General features: G+C 37.6%; 1 protein-coding gene across 3 annotated transcripts in view; it reads right to left on the bottom strand.

Moving 5' to 3' along the window:
* Positions 1 to 1,161: 1,161 nt before the first annotated feature.
* LOC127450227 (choline transporter-like protein 2) overlaps positions 1,162 to 22,473 on the bottom strand; it is a 39,009-nt gene continuing 17,697 nt past the window's right edge. For 2 of the 3 annotated variants that reach the window (XM_051714143.1, XM_051714142.1), the window contains exons 9-22: positions 21,149 to 21,232; positions 20,704 to 20,816; positions 20,480 to 20,611; positions 13,863 to 13,962; positions 13,667 to 13,759; positions 13,218 to 13,302; positions 12,423 to 12,685; positions 11,085 to 11,179; positions 10,451 to 10,554; positions 9,876 to 9,949; positions 9,724 to 9,794; positions 9,494 to 9,582; positions 6,364 to 6,448; positions 1,162 to 1,926 (exon numbers count right to left, since the gene is read on the bottom strand). In XM_051714143.1, coding sequence (XP_051570103.1) covers positions 1,829 to 1,926; positions 6,364 to 6,448; positions 9,494 to 9,582; positions 9,724 to 9,794; positions 9,876 to 9,949; positions 10,451 to 10,554; positions 11,085 to 11,179; positions 12,423 to 12,685; positions 13,218 to 13,302; positions 13,667 to 13,759; positions 13,863 to 13,962; positions 20,480 to 20,611; positions 20,704 to 20,816; positions 21,149 to 21,232 — 1,486 coding nt within the window. In that variant the 3' untranslated portion in view covers positions 1,162 to 1,828. Of the gene's footprint in view, positions 1,927 to 5,046; positions 5,724 to 6,363; positions 6,449 to 9,493; positions 9,583 to 9,723; positions 9,795 to 9,875; positions 9,950 to 10,450; positions 10,555 to 11,084; positions 11,180 to 12,422; positions 12,686 to 13,217; positions 13,303 to 13,666; positions 13,760 to 13,862; positions 13,963 to 20,479; positions 20,612 to 20,703; positions 20,817 to 21,148; positions 21,233 to 22,473 lie in introns of those variants that run through there. The other variant, XM_051714144.1, reaches the window with a different exon arrangement.

The following is a 22,473-nucleotide window of genomic DNA, read 5'->3' as shown; positions in this document are numbered from 1 at the left end:
CCGGTTAATTACAGTTAGTTGAATTCTTCTTAGAGTCATAGATTTGTTTCAGTTCAGTTCTGCCTTATTACTATCTACTAAAAATACAGTAAATTCTGTACTTTGTTAAGAGTGCCACCTAGTGGATCATGTCGAAGACAGACAGACACAGACAGAAACTAACAAACAGACAGACAGATAAAAAGTGCAGACAGAAAGACAGAAAGATTGACAAAGGTAAACTGTAAGAGAGAAAGACAAACAGATTGATGGTGCAGACAGAGGCAAAAAGAAACAGACAGACAGATAGATAAAAAGTGCAAACAGATAGAGTGCAGAAAGACAGAAATATAGACATAGCTAGACAGCCAGACAGACAGAGCAGACAGACAGATAAACAGATAAAAAGTGCAGACAGAGAGAGATAGACAGAGAGACAAGATAGACATAAACAGACAGCCAGACATAGATAGACAGACAGATAAAAGTGCAGACAAAGAGATGGGAACACAGACAGATAAAAACACAGACAAAAATACAGACAGAGAAGACGGATAGTGCAGACAGACAGATAAACAGAGAGACAAAAAGACAAATTAGCCCAAAGTGCAGACAGACAGTGCAGACAGATAGATAGACAAGATAGACATTAATAGACAGACAGACAAACAGACAGATAAAAGTGCAGACAGACAGATAAACACAGACAAAAAGATAGACAGAGCAGACAGATAGTGCAGACACAGACAGACAAAAAGTCAGATATAGACAGATAGTACAGACAAACAAAAGGATAGACAGACAGACATAGTGCAGACAGCCAGACAAACAGACAGAGAGACAGATAGGAACAGACAAAAAGATAGACAGAGCAGATAGTGCAGACAGATAAACAGACAGACAAAAAGATAGACAGATACTGCAGAAAGATAAACACAGACAGACAGTGCAGACAGACAGACAGACAGGAACAGACAAACACAGAAAGATAGTGCAGACAGAGACAAAAATTTAGACATAGACAGACAGATATATAGTGAAGACAGACAGATAAACTGACAGACAAAAAGATAGACAGATAGTGCAGAAAGATAGACATAGACAAACATATTGATAGTGCAGACAGACAGATAGCACTCTAGTTCACCAAAGTCATACAATAAACACAATATTTATACAATATTAATGTATAAAATTCTTTATTTATCATGTACTGAGGCACAAACATATGCAACAACTCTTTAAACATTTCCTATTGTATGGCTTCTGTAACACAAGAAGCTCTTAACAACTTTACAAAGAAACACATTTCTTGTACTGTATCTGGTGGTCAGGATCAGAAAATGATTACAAATGATGGTCTTACATTGAATTAAATATTCAATTTTAATCATCTATTATAAAAACAGCCAAACTTAAATATTAACTCGCATGAAAACAATTAGAAAAGTTTTTAGAAAATTCCAGCAATAATCCCAACCAAAAAATGCTGTTTTTATGAAAACCATAACAACTATAAACACTTTATGAAATACATGTCAAATTATATGTCAAAAACAGCAACATGCAAATCAGAGCATTTACGACGAAACACTTCCTGACAGTTATATTCTTTAAAGTGGCCATTCAAATGTTTAGCAGGAATAACTAAACATTTTTACACATTGAAATAACACATCTGCTTAAAGACCTCTGAAACTCGAGATGCATCCCCCCCCCCCAAACAACCAAGTTTAAGGCACTTTCAGTTTAATGCTGTAACTACTGAGGTGTCGCAGGAAGCATGCACATATATAGAGTAGAGTACATACATACAGTAACCCTGATCGCCAATAAGGAGCCGTAACTACTATTTGGCCTGGTTCTTTTTCTTCAAGACATTGAGAAGGTGGTCAGACATCAGATAGGGTCGTTCTGGGCTGCCATCATTTCTCTCCAGGTCCTCCACTGTGATAAATGGAGAATGTGAGAAGTGTTGAGGAACATACGCATCAAATTATTTTGGCCTATGCTTTAGTTGAAGTTCCAGTTCATCCAAAACTGTACAGTTTACCCATGTTGTTCCAAATGCATTTCTTTCTTCTGTGGAAAAAGAGAGACGTTATAACCTGTCACCATTCACTTTCATTGTATGAAGGGGAAAAAAAAGCAACGAAAGTGAGTGGTGACTTTGCCAAACATCTCCTTTAGTGTTCCACAGAAGAAAGAAAAGTAGCGTGGGATTGAATATACATGAAGATGAGTAAATATCGACAGAATTTTCATTTTTTGGGTGGAACAGAATGAAGAAAAGTAACATGAAACATTCTGAGATTTTAAATAATGTGCTAGACACAACACGGACAGACCTGCTTAACAAATTTGCTTGCACAGTATTTATTAAAGATAAAAAAGACTTTACTGGACAGATTAGCACAGCAGCACCCATAAGAGTGGAGTAAAGAGCCATAAAAAAGACAGTTACAGTAGACAGGAGCATACAGTTACATAAAAGATTAATAGACAAACCTCAATGCAATAAGGTGTTTGTTTTAAACCAAGATTCAACCAATTTTAAAGTGCATTAAGAAGATATAGCTTACAGTTTGAAAGTGCAGTGACTGCATCAGCAGCATTAGATTTAAAGGCAACATTACTGAGGTTTGGAAGTTTAGTCCATGATAGAGCAAAAAACAGAAGCAGAGCAGTTGGATACACTATGGATTGACAGACAATCTCAAACCGATTAAGCTTATTCCAGTTTTCTAGAGCAACCACTGGGACGCGCCATGATGATTCTGATTGCCGCTGAACTGTTTTTTGGCTCCGGTCTCCATAAGAAGCAATGTAAAAACTACTGAAACGTGTGTTGCAGATGGGGAACAAGAAGTATTAAGAGTAAAAATGAGTTTAGGCTCAACTTGTGCAGTTGCTGGCTGTCATAACAACTCAAAGTAACCAACCACAGGCACTATGGAGCTACATGCTTTTTTATTTGACATTATTTTTTACAAATTTAATATGCTAAACGTCATATTATCTGAGTGATAACACTGGAGACCTGAAAACAACAAACAGGCTTCCAATACGAATCGTGCAACACTTCGGCGTTCAGGGAAAAGCTGGATAAGCCGACAATGTATACGGTCTTGTAAACGCCAATGGTTTTCCTTTATTTCGTGCGAAGGTCATAAATGTTAAAGGATTATTTGGGGTTCAATACAAGTTAAGCTCAATCGACAGCATGTGTGGCATAATGTTGATTAAAAAAAGACATTTAAAAGACATTTATTTGAGCTGTAAAGTTGTTTAAATCCTCGCTTTCACAGTCGTTTTAGGGTTTACAGCTTTACATCGTCATGGCAACAAAATTGGATTTTACCCTAGGATCGGCCACACTATGCCGATTCACTGATAAGCGGTCATCAGACATTTTTTCATTGGCTCAACCATGCTTACCTTCCCTGCAGCGCAACCGGAAGCGGGTTGCATCAGCAGCGTGGAAGACCCGAGGTTTGGATCTCGCATTTAAACCAGGAAGTAATCACCTTCGCGTTATCAATTACATTTTTACTCCACTGATGTTCAGGTTTGGGTTGGGGGCACGGTTTATAAAATATGGATTCCTCCAGCCTGTACAGCTGAAAACAACTTGCTTTTAGTGCACCTCTGTGGACATTACACCCGGAAAATGGAGCTCACATGTGCCCGTACGCCCAACAACACTTACCGCTTTGGCCACTTGAGGCAGTGTTTCGAATTTAGGTAATCACATACCAATTTTTGCTAAAGAAAAATCAACCTACTGTTTCCGATTTCACTCAGAGATCAGTCTGTTGAAACACTGAATATTTTAACATTTACGGATTGGCATTATTCACTTACATTGTAAGCGAATCACTGTAACCTTGATTTTTTTCTTTTTTTTTTTTTTTTTAAGAAAAGGAGGGATGAGTCGAAATTTATTTTTGTGGTAATCAACAATGTTGTTGACTGAGCTTAACTTGTATTGAACCTGGAATATTCCTATATGCAAAAACAGATGAGCACTTTTTTTGTTGAATACGATGCTCATGCTTCTCCAAAGTGCGCAAGTGTCGTGCGTATATGCCCGTTTATGTTTTGACTGCAAAATAATCTGATGATTTCAAATCTCATGAACCTGTAAACACGTTTTTCATATGTAGTCAGATTTTTTTGAATAAGCTGGTTTTTGATAGTTATCAGTGTTCCGACACCTTTGATTAAAAACAAAAAACAACAACCAAAAAAACATTCTTTCTATTTCTTGCATGCTCCAGTCCAGTTTTTGTTTGATCCATTTCACACGTGCTGTCCCTATTTAACACGTTTTTGTTTTAAAAATCTTTCAATTTGATTATATTTCAATCAAGTCAGTGGTAGACTCTGGTAAAAGCAGCGTATTCGAGACCGGCACCATTCTTTAAAAGGACAGTTCAACCAAAAATGAAAATTCCCTCATAATTTACTCACTCTCATGCCATCCCAGATGTGTATGACTTTCTTTCTTCTGCAGAACACAAAGATTTCTAGAAGAATATTTCAGCTCTGTAGGTCCATACATTGCAAGTGAATGGTTACCAGAACTTTGAAACTCCAAAAAGCAGATCATGACAGCATAAACAATCCATTTAACTTCAGTGGTTTAATCAATGTCTTCCGAAGTGATCCAGTTAGTTTTGGGAGAGAACAGACCAAAATGTAACTCTTTTTTCAATGTACATCTTGAAATCAGATCAGATGTCTCCTTGGCAATCGTGATTTCAAGCTTGATTACACTTCCTATAGCGCCATCTAGTGCTTAACGTATGCGTCAACCACTAGGAAGTGAAATCAAGCTTGAAATCATGATTGTGCCTAGAGACTGCAATGGCAAGATGTATAGTGAAAAAGGAGTTATATTTTGGTCTGTTCTCACCCAAAACAAACTGGATCATTTCAGAAGACATTGATTAAACCACTCATATGGATTACCTATATGCTGACTTTATGGACCTACAGAGCTGAGATATTCTTCTAAAAATCTTGGTGTTCTGCAGAAGAAAGAAAGTCATACACATCTGGGATGGCATGAGGGTGAGTAAATGATAAGAGAATCTTAATTTTTGGGTGAACTATCCCTTTAATGCAGCATGAAACAGCACATTCCTGCATACACACGCCCATTCCACTTATCAACTGCGAAAATCTGCAACAAACTGTGCACCTGTTTCTGACAGCCATATGATGTTGCAATTTTGTTTGGTTTATTAAAAAGGTGTTATGTCAAAGACATGTCACATTTCGCCTAGGGCATCAGAATCACAACATGATTTAAGGGTTCCCCCCATCTCTAAAATCCCAGTTTAACCCGTGTGCATGTAAACGCACTCGATAAGAGACACGTGTCACGTCGCACAAAAAGATATCTGACAGAACTGACAACTGAAACTCATTACTACTAATCCATGATAACTAAACAGCAATTATGACTACATAAACTTGAGACTAATCCATCTCCAATGTAAGATTATACCGCATCGGAGAAAATTCATAATTTTCAACAGCATTACACAATTACATTTAACAGCATCACTAAAATCATTGTCCTGTTTTGTTCGGAGCCGTCAGCTGGATCGTCTCGTCAAGTGAAGCAGGGCTTCGAGCTGCGCCGTCATCCAGGTCCTTCGTCAGAATGATGTTGAGTGTTGCGGTCATGTAATATGGCCGTTCCGAAGAGCCGTCGTTACGCTCAAGGTCTTCACCTTTGTGTTGTGTTAGTGTGTTTAACAGTGTGAAGTGCAGGAGTGTGTTTTTGAGTGGTTAGAGGTTGTTATAAGTATAAGAGTAATTATTATGTGCAATAAGTGTAAGATAAAAAAATATGGGGTGTGACATTTAGATTATGAGCAGCAGATGTTGAAAATGATGGAGTGGGTAGAAAACCAAAGGGGGAACGATAGAAAGAAGAAGTAACATTAAAAAGGGAGAGAAAAAGAATCAGGTTATTACAAGAGAGGAAAGCTTTCCAGTCCCATAGAGACATCTTGAAATAGTTATGCAAGTACCATAGATTAGAAACACCTCAAACCAGAATATATTATTGATCAGTTTAAGTGCCATATGAGGTTTAAAGAGAACAAACCGAGCTACATGCACTGCCATGCATTAAAGCTCATTAGTGGCATGACGCTCAAGGAAAACCATTCAAAAATGTATTAAATCTATACATAAATAGCATGGGAGACCGTAACATCTTTATAAAATCACAACAATTTTGGAAAAGGATTGTTTATGTTTCTTCTCCCATACTTTCATTTAATTATTTATCTTGATGTCTGGCTTGATATTTTTTTATGCTGCCTGCTTACCATGTGAAAACACTTATTAATGCCAAGTACTCACAGAAGCAGAGGAAGAGTGTGTCCACACACATGGCGTAAACACTGAAAAACCCGTGGGCAATGAGGTAGGAGCCCACTAACACCGTCTGAAAGAAAGTATGTAATATGTATCAAGACAATTGCACACTGTCTGCAAATTTTAAGACAAGTACTGTAGGGGGCCTGGGCAGCTCACTACCACCCCTGGAGTCGCGAGTTCGAATCCAGGGCGTGCTGAGTGACTCCAGCCAGGTCTCCTAAACAACCAAATTGGCCCGGTTGCTAGGGAGGGTAGAGTCACATGGGGTAACCTCCTCGTGGTCGCTATAATGTGGTTCTCACTCTCAATGGAGCACGTGGCGAGATGTGCGTGGATGCCTCGGAGAATAGCATGAAGCCTCCACACACGCTACGTCTCCGCGGTAATGCGCTCAACAAGCCATGTGATAAGATGCGCGGATTGACGGTCTCAGATGCGGAGGCAACCGAGACTCATCCTCCGCCACCTCGAGGACTAAGAGCAAATTGGGCATTCCAAATAAAAAAAAAAAAAAAAAAAAAAGTACTGTAGCATTCTTGCATCTCAATGGCACAGTAAAACAACTACAAAGCAAAAATGTACCAGCTAGGTTTATTGAATCTACTGTATGTTAAATGCAATTTCAGCATAAAGTTGTAAAGCATAAATTAATTGGTGCCGATACTTGCTTTTTTGGAACTATCAGTTATCGGCAAAAATCTATTCTGGTTTTTTTTTTAGGATTCAACTGTTAGAACAGCTTGGTTCTACAGTATCAGTAATAGCAGTCTCTGGATGTGAAATAAAAACATCACTGACACCTCGTGGGGATTTTCTGTATCTAAATCTTTCATCATTGACAATATATATCTATTTTTTTATCCTCACTTCAATGAATATCTTGATATTTTGATCAGATAATCAAGTGTTCTAAATTAAAGCGAGGATATACAAAGAAAAATGTGACTATATGGAAATGTGCCCCGTCAGTAAATACTGTACTGTACATAGTATCTCCCAACTTCATATCTTGTGAGTAATAATAAACCTTATTCCTCACTAAACCTCATCTGGTGAAATACTGTATATAGGCTTTAAAAGGCTTAATTTGGTAAATACTTAAGATTCCTCACAGTATGGAAAGATTAAGAAATGCTTTTTAAAAACCATCGGCTGATTAATCGGTTATCTGCATTTTCCACCATATTAGTTATCGCTATTGGCAAAATCCACTATCAGTCGACCTCTAATCTTTACTAGGTGCTTTCCCATGCAAATAAAGCTGTGTGACTTGTACAACCCCAATTCCGAAAAAGTTGGGAAATGCTAATAAAAACAAAAAGGAGTGATTTGTAAATTATATTCACCTTTTGCTATATTGAAAGCACCACAACTACACATTTTATGATGTTTTACCTTGTGAATTGTTTTTTTTTTTTTTTTTTTTTAAAATGTACAATAAATTTCAAAATCAGTTGATTGCAACACGCTCCAAAAAAGCTGAGACAGGCAATTTAAGACTAATAACAATTTAAAGAGTTAAAATAACAAGGCGATGTGAAACAGGAGATGTTAAACAGGTGAGGCAATTGTGTCAAAGTACATAAGGAGCCTCTAAAAACAGCCTAGTCCTTCAAGAGCAAGGATCATTCAAGACTTGTCAATTTGCCAACAGATGCTTCAGCAAATAATCCAGCACTTTGAGAACAATGTTCCCCAAAGACAAATTGGAAGAATTTGGGGCATTTCACCCTCTACAGTGCACAATATAGTTAAAAGATTCAAGGAATCTGGTCAAATCTCAGTGCTTAAAGGGCAAGACAAAAACCACTTCTGAATGCACGTGATCTCTGATGCCTCAGACGTCACTGTCTTAAAAAACATCATTCATCTGCAATGGATATCATGAACATGTTAGTCAACACCACTCGCCGCTGTATCCACAGATGAAAGTTAAGACTTTACTATGCAAAGGAGAAGCCATACATCAACACTGTCCAGAAGCGCTGCCGACTTCTCTGGTCTCAGTCTCATCTTAGATGAAAGTAGAACAGTGGAACCGTGTTTTTTGGTCCGATGAGTCCACACTTCAAAAAGGTTTTGAAAAACACAGCCGTCGTGTTATCCGGGCCAAAGAGGAAAAGGGCCATCCAAGCTGTTATTAGCGTCATGTCCAAAAGCCAGTGTCTGTATGGGCCAGGGGTGTGTCAGTGCCCATAGCATGGGTAACTCGCACATCTGTGAGAACACCATGAATGCAGACAGATATGTAAACATTTTGGAGCAACATATACTGCCATCCAGCACCGTCTTTTCCAGGGACATCCCTGCATTTTCAGCAGGACAATTTCAAACCACATACTGGCTGGATTACATGGGCATAGCTGTGCGAGCAGAGAGTGCGGGTGCTAGACTGGCCTGCCTGCAGTCTCCTGACCCATCTCCAATTGAGAATATGTGGTGCATTAGTATGCACACCATCCGGCAACGAAGACCCCGTACAATTGTACAGCTAAAGACCTGCATATAATGGATGAATGGGGGAAAATTCCACTTTTTAAACTTAACAAACTTGTGTCTTCAGTGCCCCAATGCTTAAGTGTTATTAGAAGAAATGGTGATGTTTCACAGTGGTAAACACTCGACTGTCCCAACTTTTCTGGAGCGTGTTGCAATCAACTGATTTGAAATTACTGTACATTTTCAAAAAAACAATGAAATTCACATGGTTCAACATCATATGCTCTGTAGTTGTAGTGCTTTCAATATAGCAAAGTGTGAATATAATTTACAAATCACTCCTTTTTGTTTTTATTAGCATTTTTCATTCTGTCCCAACTTTTGCGGAATTGGGGTTGTAAGATGATAAATCATAAAGTTTGCATTGAATTAACCAACTACATTTACAATCTTGAGTGTGATCAAATTGCACAGTAGCTCAACAGATAAAATGTTGCTCTTGCAATGTAAAAGATCAGGGTATGAGTCCAGAAGAGCATGCGAGCCGACATCTGAGACAAAAGTATTTTAGAAGCACCACAAAATGACATAGTTGCTTCATGAGAACATGATCATTTACATTAACAAACCACTGATTCTATTTAGATTTAACCAGTCACACTCATTCACCTACCAAAATAGGGACCCAGTAATAATGGAGACTTGGTGCAGTGCCCTTAAATGCATCTGTATGTCCGGAGAAGAAGAAGAAAGCGAATATTCCTGGAGACAATTAGAGGGAACGAGATCAGAAAGTTCTTCAGCTCGATGTATTCACGGTGAAATGTCTACATATGTCTAATGTATATAACTATACTTCAAATATTTAATTCTCTCCAGTCTAAAGCAGCAACACGCACTTACCCACAAGTCCCACAATGAGGAGTTTTCCGAGGAATAAGATGAAATCGGTGACCTTATCCAGGACTACCACCCTGTGAGAAGAGTTTAAAAGATGTTATGATTTAATCAAGAAAATATTGTCTAGTTTACTGCAGTGCCAGTGTTTCACCCACCTCACTACATTTCTCATCAGGAGAAAGAAGGCGTCACGTGCGGACCTGCAGAAGTTCTTACCATATATGGCCACCTGTGCGAAAGAAGTCACTCACTCATAGAACAATACATCTTATTTTATTTTGCAGATGTTGTAAAGAGACAATCTATATGGTTTATATCATAAAGCAGCTTTTTCCAAAGTGTGAGGTGCGAGTTCCACTGAAACTCATTGAGGCATTAAAATGTTAGTTCGTACAGTAGCATGATGCATGAATCTTTTTTTTTGTTTTTTGTCTATCAAACATAATTTGTCAATATCTAATCTTAAAGGGAACTGGTTACCAAGGCAACGCAGTCAGACATCAAAGCCTTGACATCATATGGATAGGTGCATTTATTTAATTTAGCTGTTCATTGCGGGTAGTTTTCATGACTTTCATGTTATTTGCACTCTGTAATTCAGTAGTGTTCACCAAAACTACATAAATACCTCCAAAAACCATCTACCCCATGTCTCTTTCCATTGGCTGGCAATCAGTTGAGTTTAAGGGCTTTTGTTTTACATTCAGAGTTGTCGTGAACGAGTACGCACCATAATGTAGGCGTTCCTGTTAATGAACTTGATGAACTTCTCTAGACACCAGAAGCAGCACTTCAGACAGCACATCAAGAACTTGGCAAATTTATTCTCTGAGGCTGTAGACACAAAATAAAGCAAAAGACAACTGAGCATTCACAGGAGTGATCAAACAGATCATCATGGACAGTGTGAAATATGTAAGGGATAACGTACTGTCTGCCGGTCATCACAAATGAAATTCAGATGCGAAGCAAGTATCAAGTGTTCTAGTGAGCCATGTAAAAACATAGCGAATATGTTGTATTGAAATTAGAGGTAAACCGATAAATTGGTTTTAGAGATTAATCGGTGCCCAAAGTTGCTTTTTGGAACTATCGGTTATCTGCAAAAATCTATGCTGATATATAAATATTTTTTTTATTGCTATTGGATTCTACGGTTAAAACAGCTTGGTTCTGCAGTATAACAGCAGCCTCTGAAGGTGAAATAAAAACAATTGCTCACAATGTGGCTGTCATGGTAAGGAAAGACTTAGATTTTAAAAACTATCAGCCGATTTATTGGTTATCGTCCTTTTCTACCAACTTTTAGTTATCGGTATCTGCAAAATCCACCGTCAACCACTAATTAAAATGTGTTCTCTTACCCTTGAGTTTGTGGTCAAGATACTCCAGCAGAACCCTGATAATCTGTACAATGGCAAGAAGGAGAGAACCAAATGCCAGAGAGCCCGTGTGATACCTGCACAGGAACAAAATGCATTTCAAATAATGGTCTTTAGGACCTGAACAACAAAAATTTTGAAGAACCAAATATTAAAGGAATATTTCGGGTTCAATACAAGTCAAGCTCAATTGACAGCATTTGTGGCCTAATACTGATTACAATCTGATTGTATTACTGTCCCTCCCTTACAATGGAAGTGAATGGGGCCAATTTTTGGAGGGTTTAAAAGGCAGAAATGTGAAGCTTATAATTTTATAAAAGCACTTACATGAATTCTTCTGTTAAAACGTATGTATTATTCGAGCTGTAAAGTTGCTTAAATCATCGCTTTTATGGCCATTTAAGGGTTTACAGCTTTACATCGTCATGGCAACAAAGTCAAAATATCAATTTTACACAGAAAAGGTTAGTAAGTGATTTTCTCACAGTACAATCATGTTAACACACATATTGTTTATGTCTTGTGGCTATACTTTTGAAACAGGGAGTATTTTAATGTTTACGGATAGGCCCCCATACACTTCCATTATATGTGCCTCAATGCAACCAAGATTTTTGCTGCTTCTTTTTTTTTTTGAAGAGGAAGAATTAATTTATATGTCCAAAAAACATTCCAAATACTTTTAAAGCCACTGTGGATGACCTCAAAGCTAAGAGACATGGACTAAAAGCCACAAAACTCCAATTTTGATTTTATAGGGTCTTTCAAAACACACATACAGCTCTGGAAAAAATTAACAAAATCACTCCAAATGTTTCTTAAATCAGCATCTCTACATGTAGCCATTGCATTAAAGTGTCTGTTGAATTCCTGCTTGAATTTTTGTGCCAGAAGTGACATAAAATCTCCCAACAGCAATGTGAAAGACTGATGGAAAGTGTGTAAAGACGTGTGAAAGCCGTGATTGAAAATCAGTGTTATTCTACCAAATACTGATTTCTGAACTCTTCCTAAATTAAAACATTAGTATTGTGTTGTTTAAAAATGAATATGAACTTGTTTTCTTTGCATTATTCGAGGTCTGAAAACACTGCAACTTTTTTTGTTATTTTAACCAATTTTAATTTTCTGCAAATAAATGCTCTAAATGACAATATTTTTATTTGGAATTTGGGAGAAATGTTGTGAGTACTTAATAGAATAAAACAAACATTTTCATTTTACTCAAACACACACCTATAAATAGTAAATCCAGAGAAACTGACCATTTGGAGTGGTCTCTTAATTTTATCCTGAGCTGTATATCTGGTTCTATACCTGAGGGATCTGCCCAGAGCGGCACACAGCGGGAAGGCAGGTATGTCTTCGGGTTTCTTAAAAGCCCAGTAGTAAGACGCAAAGGCTCCAGCCAGAGTCATCTGACCCAGAGCGGTCACAAAGTTGGCACACCAGAAGAACAAGAAGACGTTGTAGAATTGGAAGAAGATCAGGTACTTGTGATAGGCCGTTTCCCCACCATAGAAAGCAAACAGGCACTCAGACTGCGGGCAGTCTCGCTTCATATCAGAAAGTGTGTAGTTCTGCAGGGACAGAAGAAACAGGGATCATTCCATTTGGGACTGTAAAACAAAGTAATAGTACGTTACGGCTACATTAATGCATATCATAATCACAAAGATCCAATCTTAGGGAATGTCTGTTCACTGGGAATCAAACCCAACTATAGGAACTGACATATCTGATCTATGTAATTAAGATTTTTAAAAGCTGTATTACATATATATATATATTTAAACATACATGTTTATCAACCAAATATAAAATAGCTTAAAATGTTCAGTCTAAGGCCTCCATGTTTCTCACCATTGGGCCATTTATGAACATTTCTGTCCTGGAAATGGTTCAGTAGCTTTCTGTCTAATTGGATGAAAACAACTGTGCTCCTCCTGATCCTATTAATTATTTTGCATCGTCAATGGTTGTTAATAGGCAGTATAGTTGGCCTCAAAAATTACACAATTTTTAGAGAGGGACTTATAGTGTGTGTGAATATGGCTGCTTTTTAAATTTTTTGAATGACTTCTTATGTTGGTCCCAAACTTGTATACATACCTCAGGGTTACAGGTTTCTCTGGCATGAGAACAATCAGTTTCATTGAAAACTTTATACACAGGCTCACTGGATGTAGAGAGGAAGCTGATCAGGGCAATTAAGGGCAATCAGTGGTGTGATATATTTTGCATTGATCTTAAATATCTTAAATAATTTTATACTAGAGGTTACCAGGATTTTACAGTGTAAAATTATGCTATAACCAATAATATTGATATTTAAAATAGTCTTAAAATCAAATTTCTAGATGATGGCTTTGATGCTAAACCTTTGAAAGCGAGGATGACAATCACTCCAGCACATTTAGTTGTTTTGGTTTCACATGGTTTTGCTAAAGCTGAAGTATGCCAATATAATTGTATAAACAGTCAGTGAAAGACAGGATGTGACCTTGGCTAATGCTAATTTAAGTGTCTGTTTGAGGTTGTTATTTCCTCAGTAAGGATACACTGCAGTGACGGCCCAGTACGCGATGACTACAGTCAGGAGGAAGAAGGTAAAAATTGGGTAGAACAGTGATGACATCACATATCCAACAGCTCTAAAAGAGGCCAAATAGATACAAGACAAATACATTAAGGGTTATGTTGGGGTAGTCTCTTTACTGCTGATTCATAAGGAAAATATACTGCTATGAGAACTACCTGCTGGCCTCTTTCATGAGCTCAACAGCGATGCGGATTCTGTTCCTGAGGAAGATGAGGAGGAGGAGGATGATGAGCTCCACGATAGCCAGAATGATGGCTGCAGAGAGACACATGTCATATTTCAATACTTATACATTTAATGGCAAGTAAATTGCTACAAAATACAGCATCTACAACCAAACAGCAAAGCATAAAATCTATAAGTTGAGAGTTTGCGTGTGAATCTCTTGGAAGCATGTCCAGGTCACATTTGTGGAAAGCAAATGAAGCCTATTTTAGCACCATTAAAATTTAAAGCATTTTGATATTACTGTGTTTTCATAACAATTAAGCACATTTACCCCAGATGTTTTACTTGAATATTCTCAATGGTGATTGTCATTAGATTTTCATTGCTGTAACATCGTGATTTTTTTTTACCGTATTACTATAAATAGGAAAATTGCTCTTATGCACATTTTTTATATTTAAAGGGATAGTTCACCCAAAAATGGAAATTCTCTCATCATTTAGAATCATCATCATGCCATCCCAGATGTGTATGACTTTCTTTCATCTGATGAACACAAATGAAGATATTTAGAAGCATATTTCAGCTCTGCAGGTACTTATAATGCAATCTAATGGTGACCAAAACTTAAAAAGCTCCAAAAAGCACACAAAGGCAGCATAAAAATAATCCATAAGACTCCAGTGGTTAAATCTGTCTTCAGAAGCGACATGATAGGTGTGGGTGAACAAATATCAATATTGAAGTCCTTTTTTTACTATAAATCCTCCTCCCTTCTTCTAAATATGCAAGAAGAATGCTAATCGGCAAAAACAATAGAAGTGAAAGTGGAGATTTATAGTAAAAAAGGACTTAAATATTGATTTGATTCTAACCCACATCTATCATATCATTTGTGAAGACATGGATTTAACCACCGGAATCGTATGTATAACTTTCATGCTGCCTTTGTGTGCTTTTTGGAGCTTAAAAGTTGTGTCACCATTCATCTGCATTGTATGGACCTACAGAGCAGAGATATTCCTCTAAAAATCTTCGATTATGTTCAGCAGAAGAAAGAAAGTCATACACATCTGGGATGGCATGAGGGCGAGTAAATGACATGGTGAACTATTCCTAAATATTTTGTTGTCAGGACAACAAATACTACCTTGATGCATTCTCGGTTTGATTGTTCAATTGTCAGTTAAATAGCTCTTTTGTGGTGATTAAACTTTTAAAAATTGGTTGCACTGATAGGACAATCTGATAGAAATGTCCCATAGAGCTCCATGACATCCTGTGCTACGTCACATTACATTATCAGGCACGCTGCACGAGTCTGTTTGTAGCTTGCTAGCCTGCGTAGCATTGCTAATTCTTATATGTTCATCGATTTTATCCTTTGCCATTTTACTGCGTGCTTCGTTTTTTCCCCCTGCTTTTCTACCGTTTCAACTGCGTGTATTTTACTGCACGCACAGTTTTCTTTTCTTTTTTACGCTTGTCTACATCTCACGTCTCGACTGCGTGCCTCTGTGTTTTACACATATATTGCATTAATCAGTCATGAACCACCACAACAACAGCAAACAATTACATAAGGGATGCACATAAGTCTCCAACACTCGCTGCTCAAGAACCACCACAACAACAACAAACAAACAACTGTGGCAAGTCATGGCATCCGCTCATGTTATAGCCTTATGCACTGCATGCCACTTGTTTACTATAGCTTCTTCCGTCAGCAGTGAGGGATTTACATTTGATAAATGTAATGAATTTGTCAGACTAACAGAGAAGGTTAATGAGTTAGAGGCACGTATCTGAACACTACTGGAGGTCAATGAGAAAGAGAAGCCGGTAGCTACTGTTTCGGATGTGGGTAGTACAATGAGTAACACATATTTTGGTTCCGGCTCTAGAGCCTCCACAGCAGGGGTGACGTCTCGGTGGCATACTCTCTCAGCAAAGTGACACCACTCTCCTGTTCCCGTTAGGGTTTCCAATCAATTATCCCCATTCAGTGATGCACCCACTGAGAATCATGTTGAAAGCACCCTGGTTACAGGAGATTCTATTGTAAGGAATGTGGAAATAGAGACTCCAGCCACTATTGTTAAATGCATTTCGGGTGCCAGAGTGTCTGACATCAGATCAAATATACAAGTGCTGGCTAATGTTAAACGCAGATTTTCTAAAATTGTTATTCATGTCGGCACTAACGATGTCCGGCTTCGCCAGTCAGAGATCACTAGAGATAATGTTAAAGAGGTGTGTGATCTTGAAAAAAGATGTCAGACACTGTAATATGCTCTGGCCCCCTCCCTGCTCGTCGTGGTGACAAGGTTTATAGTAGATTAGGGTCACTGGATGTTTGAGTGGTGTCCGGAAAATAGCATAGGATTCATAGACAATTGAAAGAGTTTTTGGTGTAGACCTGACCTGCTAAAAAGAGACAGACTCCATCCCTCCAGGGAAGGTGCTGCTCTCTAGTCATTTGGCTCAAAGTGATAGTATTTGACTAACTGGGGCCCAGGTCAGGAAACAGACAGAATGGCTTAACCATCTGTCTGCAAGCTGCTTTGAGACATCACGCAGGTCACATAAACTACAACACAGAGATTGTATCACCTAGATATCATACAGAGACTGTGTCTGTTCCCCGAACTACCAAACACAAATCCCTCACTAAATCTTTTAGGAAAAATTTGATTAAGGTCAAACAAAGAAATTGAAGATAAACATCATATAAAAGGTAGGGATACAAACATTAGATTTCTTTCAAACAAAGCACTAATTGTTAATGAAATAATTAAAGATCATAGTTTGGATGCACTCTGTTTGACTAAAACCTGGCTTAAACCGGATGAATATATTCGTTTAAATGAATCTATTCCCCCAGGTTATTGTTATAAACATGAGCCTCGTCTGAAGGGTCGAGGAGGAGGTGTTGCTACAATTTACAGTGAAGTTTTTGGTGTTACGCAGAGGACAGGATATAGGTTTAAGTCTTTTGAACTAATAATGCTTAATGTGACACCGTCAGATACAAATAAAAAAATCTTTGTTGTTTTTGCTACAGTATATAGATCACCTGGGCCTTATTCTGATTTCCTTGGTGAATTTGCAAATTTTCTATCAGATCCAGTAATTACTGTAGATAGTAGATACTGAGCTTTAATTGTTGGTGACTTCAACATTTACATAGATCATGAAAATGACACATTGGGATTAGCATTTATCAATATTCTCAACTCTCTTGGAGTCAGACAAAATGTGACAGGACCAACTCATCGCTATAATCATACGCTAGATTTAATTCTGTAATATGGAGTTGATGTTGATACTATAGAAATTCTACTGCAGAGCGATGACATCTCGGACCATTACCTTGTCTCATGTATGCTGCGATCAGCTAATGTCACTCAATCTACACCAAGCTATAGTTCAGGTAGAACTATTCTTTCAACCATTAAAGATAGCTTCACTAATAATCTTCCAGATTTGTCTCACATACTCAGTAAGCCAAAAAGTCTAGAAGAACTTGATGTAATAACAGAAAATATAAATACAGTCTTCTCTAGCACTCTTGATAGTGTCGCCCCCGTTCGATTAAAGAAAAAAGCCCCGCACCACGGTACAATGATCACACTCATGTTCTCAAGAATACAAAATTAGAGGAATTTTGTGGTGCATGGAAGGATAGTGTCTGTAGCTACAGGCAGGCACTAAAAGCTGCCAGGACAGCATATTTTAGCAAACTCATAGAAAATAACCACAACAATCCTAGGTGTTTATTCAGTACTGTGGCTAAATTGGTTAGAAATAAAGCGTTGACTGAACCAGATATTCCGTCGCAGCACAATAGTAATTAATTCATGAATTTCTTTACTGATAAAATAGAAATCAGCAGAAATAAAATTGGAATTATGCAATCAACTGTCACAGCACCTCAGAAAACAGTGCCTCATAATTTTCCTCATGAGCAACTTCAATCCTTTGCTGTCACAGGTCATCAAGAGCTAACAAAACTTATTGAAACATCAAAAGCCACAACATGTATGTTAGATCCAATACAAGCTAAGCTCTTTAAAGAGGTATTCCCTGTAATATTAGAACCTCTTCTTAATATTATTAACTCCTTGCTATCCTTAGGGCGTGTCCCAAGAAACTTTAAAATGGCAGTTATCAAACCGCTTATTAAGAAGCCACAGTTTGATCCTGAAGAATTGGCAAATTACAGACCGATTTCAAATCTCCCATTTATGTCAAAAATACTATAACAGGTAGTGTTCTCCCAACTACATTTATTTCTACAGAGAAATAGTATATATGAAGAATTTCAGTCAAGATTTAGGCCCCATCACAGTACAGAGACTGCAGAGACTCCTTATCAGAGTTACAAATGACTTGCTCTTATCATCTGATCACGGCTGCATTTCTCTTCTAGTGCTTTTAGATCTTAGTGCTGCCTTCGACACGATAGATCACGACATTCTCTTGAATAGGCTGGAGAATTATGTTGGCATTAGTGGACTTTCATTAGCATGGTTTAGGTCCTATTTAGCAAACCGCTACCACTTGGTCTGTGTAAACGGGGAATTGTAAAATTAAGTATGGAGTGCCACAGGGATCAGTTTTAGGGCCTCTGCTTTTCTCCTTATATATGTTTCCCCTGGGAGATATTATCAGGAATCGTGGAATAAGTTTCCGCTGTTATGCCGATGATACCCAAACTTTATATTTCTTCTAAACCCAATGACTTTTCACAATTCTCCAAACTAGCAGAGTGTATTAATGAAATCAAAGACTGGATGGCCAGACATTTCCTTCAACTCAATTCCGACAAAACAGAGGTACTAATTATTGGACCAAAAACCTCTAAAAATGAGCTACTAAAATATAATTTCTCAAAAATAAAAAAAACTCTCAATGGATGTACTGTTACGTCATCCTCTACAGCGAAGAACTTAGGTGTTATATTTTATACCAATCTGTCCTTTGAAAATCTAATTTCCATTGTTTGTAGAACAGCATTTTTCCACCTCAGAAATATTGCTAAGTTACGACACATTCTCTCTGTTGCTGATGCCAAAAATCTAATTCATGACCTCAAGACTAGATTATTGTAATGCATTACTGGGAGGATGTCCTGCAAGTTCAATAAATAAACTTCAATTAGTTCAAAATGTAGCAGCCAGAGTGCTGACTAGAACCAAGAAATATGATCATTAGTCCCATTTTATTGTTGTTACATTGGCTACCCTTTTCATTTTGTATTAATTTTAAAATTCTGTTAACTATGTACAAAGCTTTGAATGATCTAGCTCTGCAGTATTTAAATGACCTTCTACCATGCTATATTCCATCACGTTCATTACGATCACAAAATTCTGGCCTAACAGTTCCTAGAATATAAAAATCCACAAAAGGAGGTAGATCCTTTTCTTATTTGGCTCCAAAACTATGGAATATTCTCCCTAATACTGGATGCAGACACACTCACTCAGTTTAAGTCTAGACTAAAGACTCATCTATTTAGCCAGGCATACACCTAATTAATCCATCAACTCACAATTAGGCTGCTTTAGTTAGGTCTGCCGGAACCAGAAAAATTTCTCATAATCTATAACTCTGCATTAAATTGAATGACATCTACGGTAATATTATTCTATTTGTTTCAATGTCTCAACCTCGGGATTCATATCCCGGCCAGATCCAGCTCTGTTCCTGCTTGGTGTTGGACTCCACTGCTACGTGTCGGAGTGATGGCGACTAACTGCAGCCGGTGCCAGACAGGCATATCTTCAGTCTATTACGATGAACTTCAGAGGATGAACTGATGCCATCGCCGACCATAAGACATGGGATACTTTATATTCTACTGCCTGAACCTTGGATTTAGAATTGACCCCACCGAACCTCAACGAAATGACATGCCGGTTGAACTGCGATGCACGTCATTGATCTTTGCCTACATCACCTTTGTCTATTGATGGAATACACTCTTGAAATGGAATACATAGACTATCAATTAATTGCCAACAAAAGCCTTCATCAGCCAACTAACAAAGGACAGTGCATCTATGTGAACTTCTGCAGTTAATCCAGGATGGACTTCAACGACATTAGTCATTAATCTTACAGTTCATACAAAATCTTTGTTCAAATGCTGGCCCTTAATACTTACTTAGTTTACAAATTTTAAACCATGACTTGCACGACACACTAATAACTAACATTGGCATAATATTCATAATGTTAGCCAGTGGGGAACTGGCCCCCACAGTGAGCCTGGTTTCTCTCAAGTTTATTTTTCTCCATTAACCAACATCTTATGGAGTTGTGTGTTCCTTGCCACAGTCGCCTTCGGCTTGCACACTGGGGTACTAACTACAATCATTATTTAATTAGTTCTTTATAAACACAATTTACAATCATATTTAATCAAACTACACAGTGATAACTCTAAGACTTTATAGATTTTATGGTTTCATTTTCTGTTAAAGCATGATTTTCTGTAAAGCTGCTTTGAAACGATGCGTGTTGTGAAAAGCGCTATACAAATAAAAATGACTTGACTTGGCATTTTAATTAATTAAATTATTAATAGGTGACTTACTGAAGGCCAGCCAGGTCTGTCTGATGTGCAGGTATACAGTGAAATCCGGCTGGAAGCCCAGCTGCTGTAGAGTGACATTAGCACCAGCTGTGTCCTTCAGATTCACATACTTTATACTGCAGTGAACGATACCTGAGCAAATAACAGACCAATGAGAGAGAGTGAGCAGCAGCTCAGTAGCAAAATGGTGTTCATATATTCCTATACACCATATCAATACATACCATAGGCGATGACAGCGATGACCATGAGGATCATGACCCACACCATGACTCCAGCCAGATAACGTAGAAGAACAATAAAGATCAGACTCACCACCACAGCAATCAACAGACAACTGCACACAGAGAAGGTGAGCAAAATCATCACATTAAGATGGACATGTCCAAACATTACAACTTTATGAAAAGTATAAAAGACTAATTCTAATGAAAAGAGCCATAATTAATTTTCTACTGAAACTGGAGGAAATATAATTACTACTATAACATAACTAGATTTTTACATTTTCTGAAGAAATGTGAGGGATGCTTACTCGTGCAACACTCTCCACTACAATGCAAGAGTGTTAAAACAAAGTCTGACACTTAGGCATGCATAAGCAATGGTAAAAGTGATGCTTGCCTTAGCAAGCAAATGCAACTAGTTACCTCAAATAAATTAACTTACATAAGGATCCAGTACCAAGACTTTGTGTAATCCTCAAAGATCTTCATTGCAACTTGACGACCCTCCATGACTATCGTAGCATTCCTGTGATCATTCAACCAAACAGTTTTATAATGAATATCTTGTTCCCTTGAACTCATTAAACACAGTTTAACACTACTCTTAAATGATACATAAATGCTACATTTTAATTTTGATTTGTAATAACTATTTCAAAGCTTTTTTTTAGAGCTTTGAAAGTTGTGGACTTCTATTAAATAAATATTTCTGTAATAAATTGTAAATACTGTCTAATGTAGAAATGTTATACAATACACATATGAATGCCAACATAAAAAAAAAAAAAAAAAAAAGAAGTCTGTGGCTGTTCTTGAAATTTGCCCTTCATTGTAGAACGAGGTAAAGACAGTTTTAGGTTGGATATTTAACGGATATTCACCTGTAGTTTTCCTTGCGTCCACCAACAGCAGTTAGGGACTGTCAACATAGTGACACATCTAATTTTTCACATTTCAATAGCTCTTTACACATTACTCCAAAAACTTTCAAAACTGGTTCTAGCTGACCCAATGGAAGAGACACATATTGCACACACTTTGTTTTTGTAGATTTATAGCTTGCACTATTTTAAATTATTTATTACAATTTGTTAAATTCAATAGTTCCTTGGTCATGTGACCTACAATCCTCAAACTACTATAAGAACATCCAGTCACTAGCCTTAAACATTGCACACTCTTTTGTTGGGCCAAAGGGTGTGCAATATAGAAGGGTTATCAATGAACATTTTGAGGTTTGAGGTCAGTAGGTCACATGACCAAGAAGCTATTGAACTTAGAAAGTTTATAAAATTCATGTAAAATCACGTGAGATGAAAATGGACAAACTAAAGGGTGTACAATATAGAAGGGTAGTCAGTAAACATCCTGACCCTTGTTTGAGGTCAGTAGGTCACATGACCAAGGAGCTATTGAAATTCAAACTAATTCAACTAGGAATAGGCGACCTGTAAGATGCCTCGGAGTGACACATGACAAGGAATGCTGTTAGACACAAATACACGCGCTTGAAGAAACACACTTTATTATATTTTTAAGAACAGACAAAAGAAAAGCCGTCAATGCCCGTGTCTGATGCGCTGTTTGTTCTCGTAGAACATGTGCATGTAAAGAGTTAATCACTCTGTTTTCTCCATTTCATTTGTCTGAAAACAGTTTGCAAGAATAGTTTCATATATGAGAATGCTGAAAATGATCTCTGATCATCTCAAGAGGTGCTGAGTTTAGTTTGCTTTATTTCCATGAAGCAGTTTGCGGGTAGCATGC

Source organism: Myxocyprinus asiaticus, chromosome 13 (genome assembly GCF_019703515.2).
Source record: "Myxocyprinus asiaticus isolate MX2 ecotype Aquarium Trade chromosome 13, UBuf_Myxa_2, whole genome shotgun sequence".
Classification (NCBI taxonomy): Eukaryota; Metazoa; Chordata; class Actinopteri; order Cypriniformes; family Catostomidae; genus Myxocyprinus; species Myxocyprinus asiaticus.
Note: the sequence above shows the minus strand (reverse complement) of the source record. Positions and strands in the feature narration are given on the sequence as shown.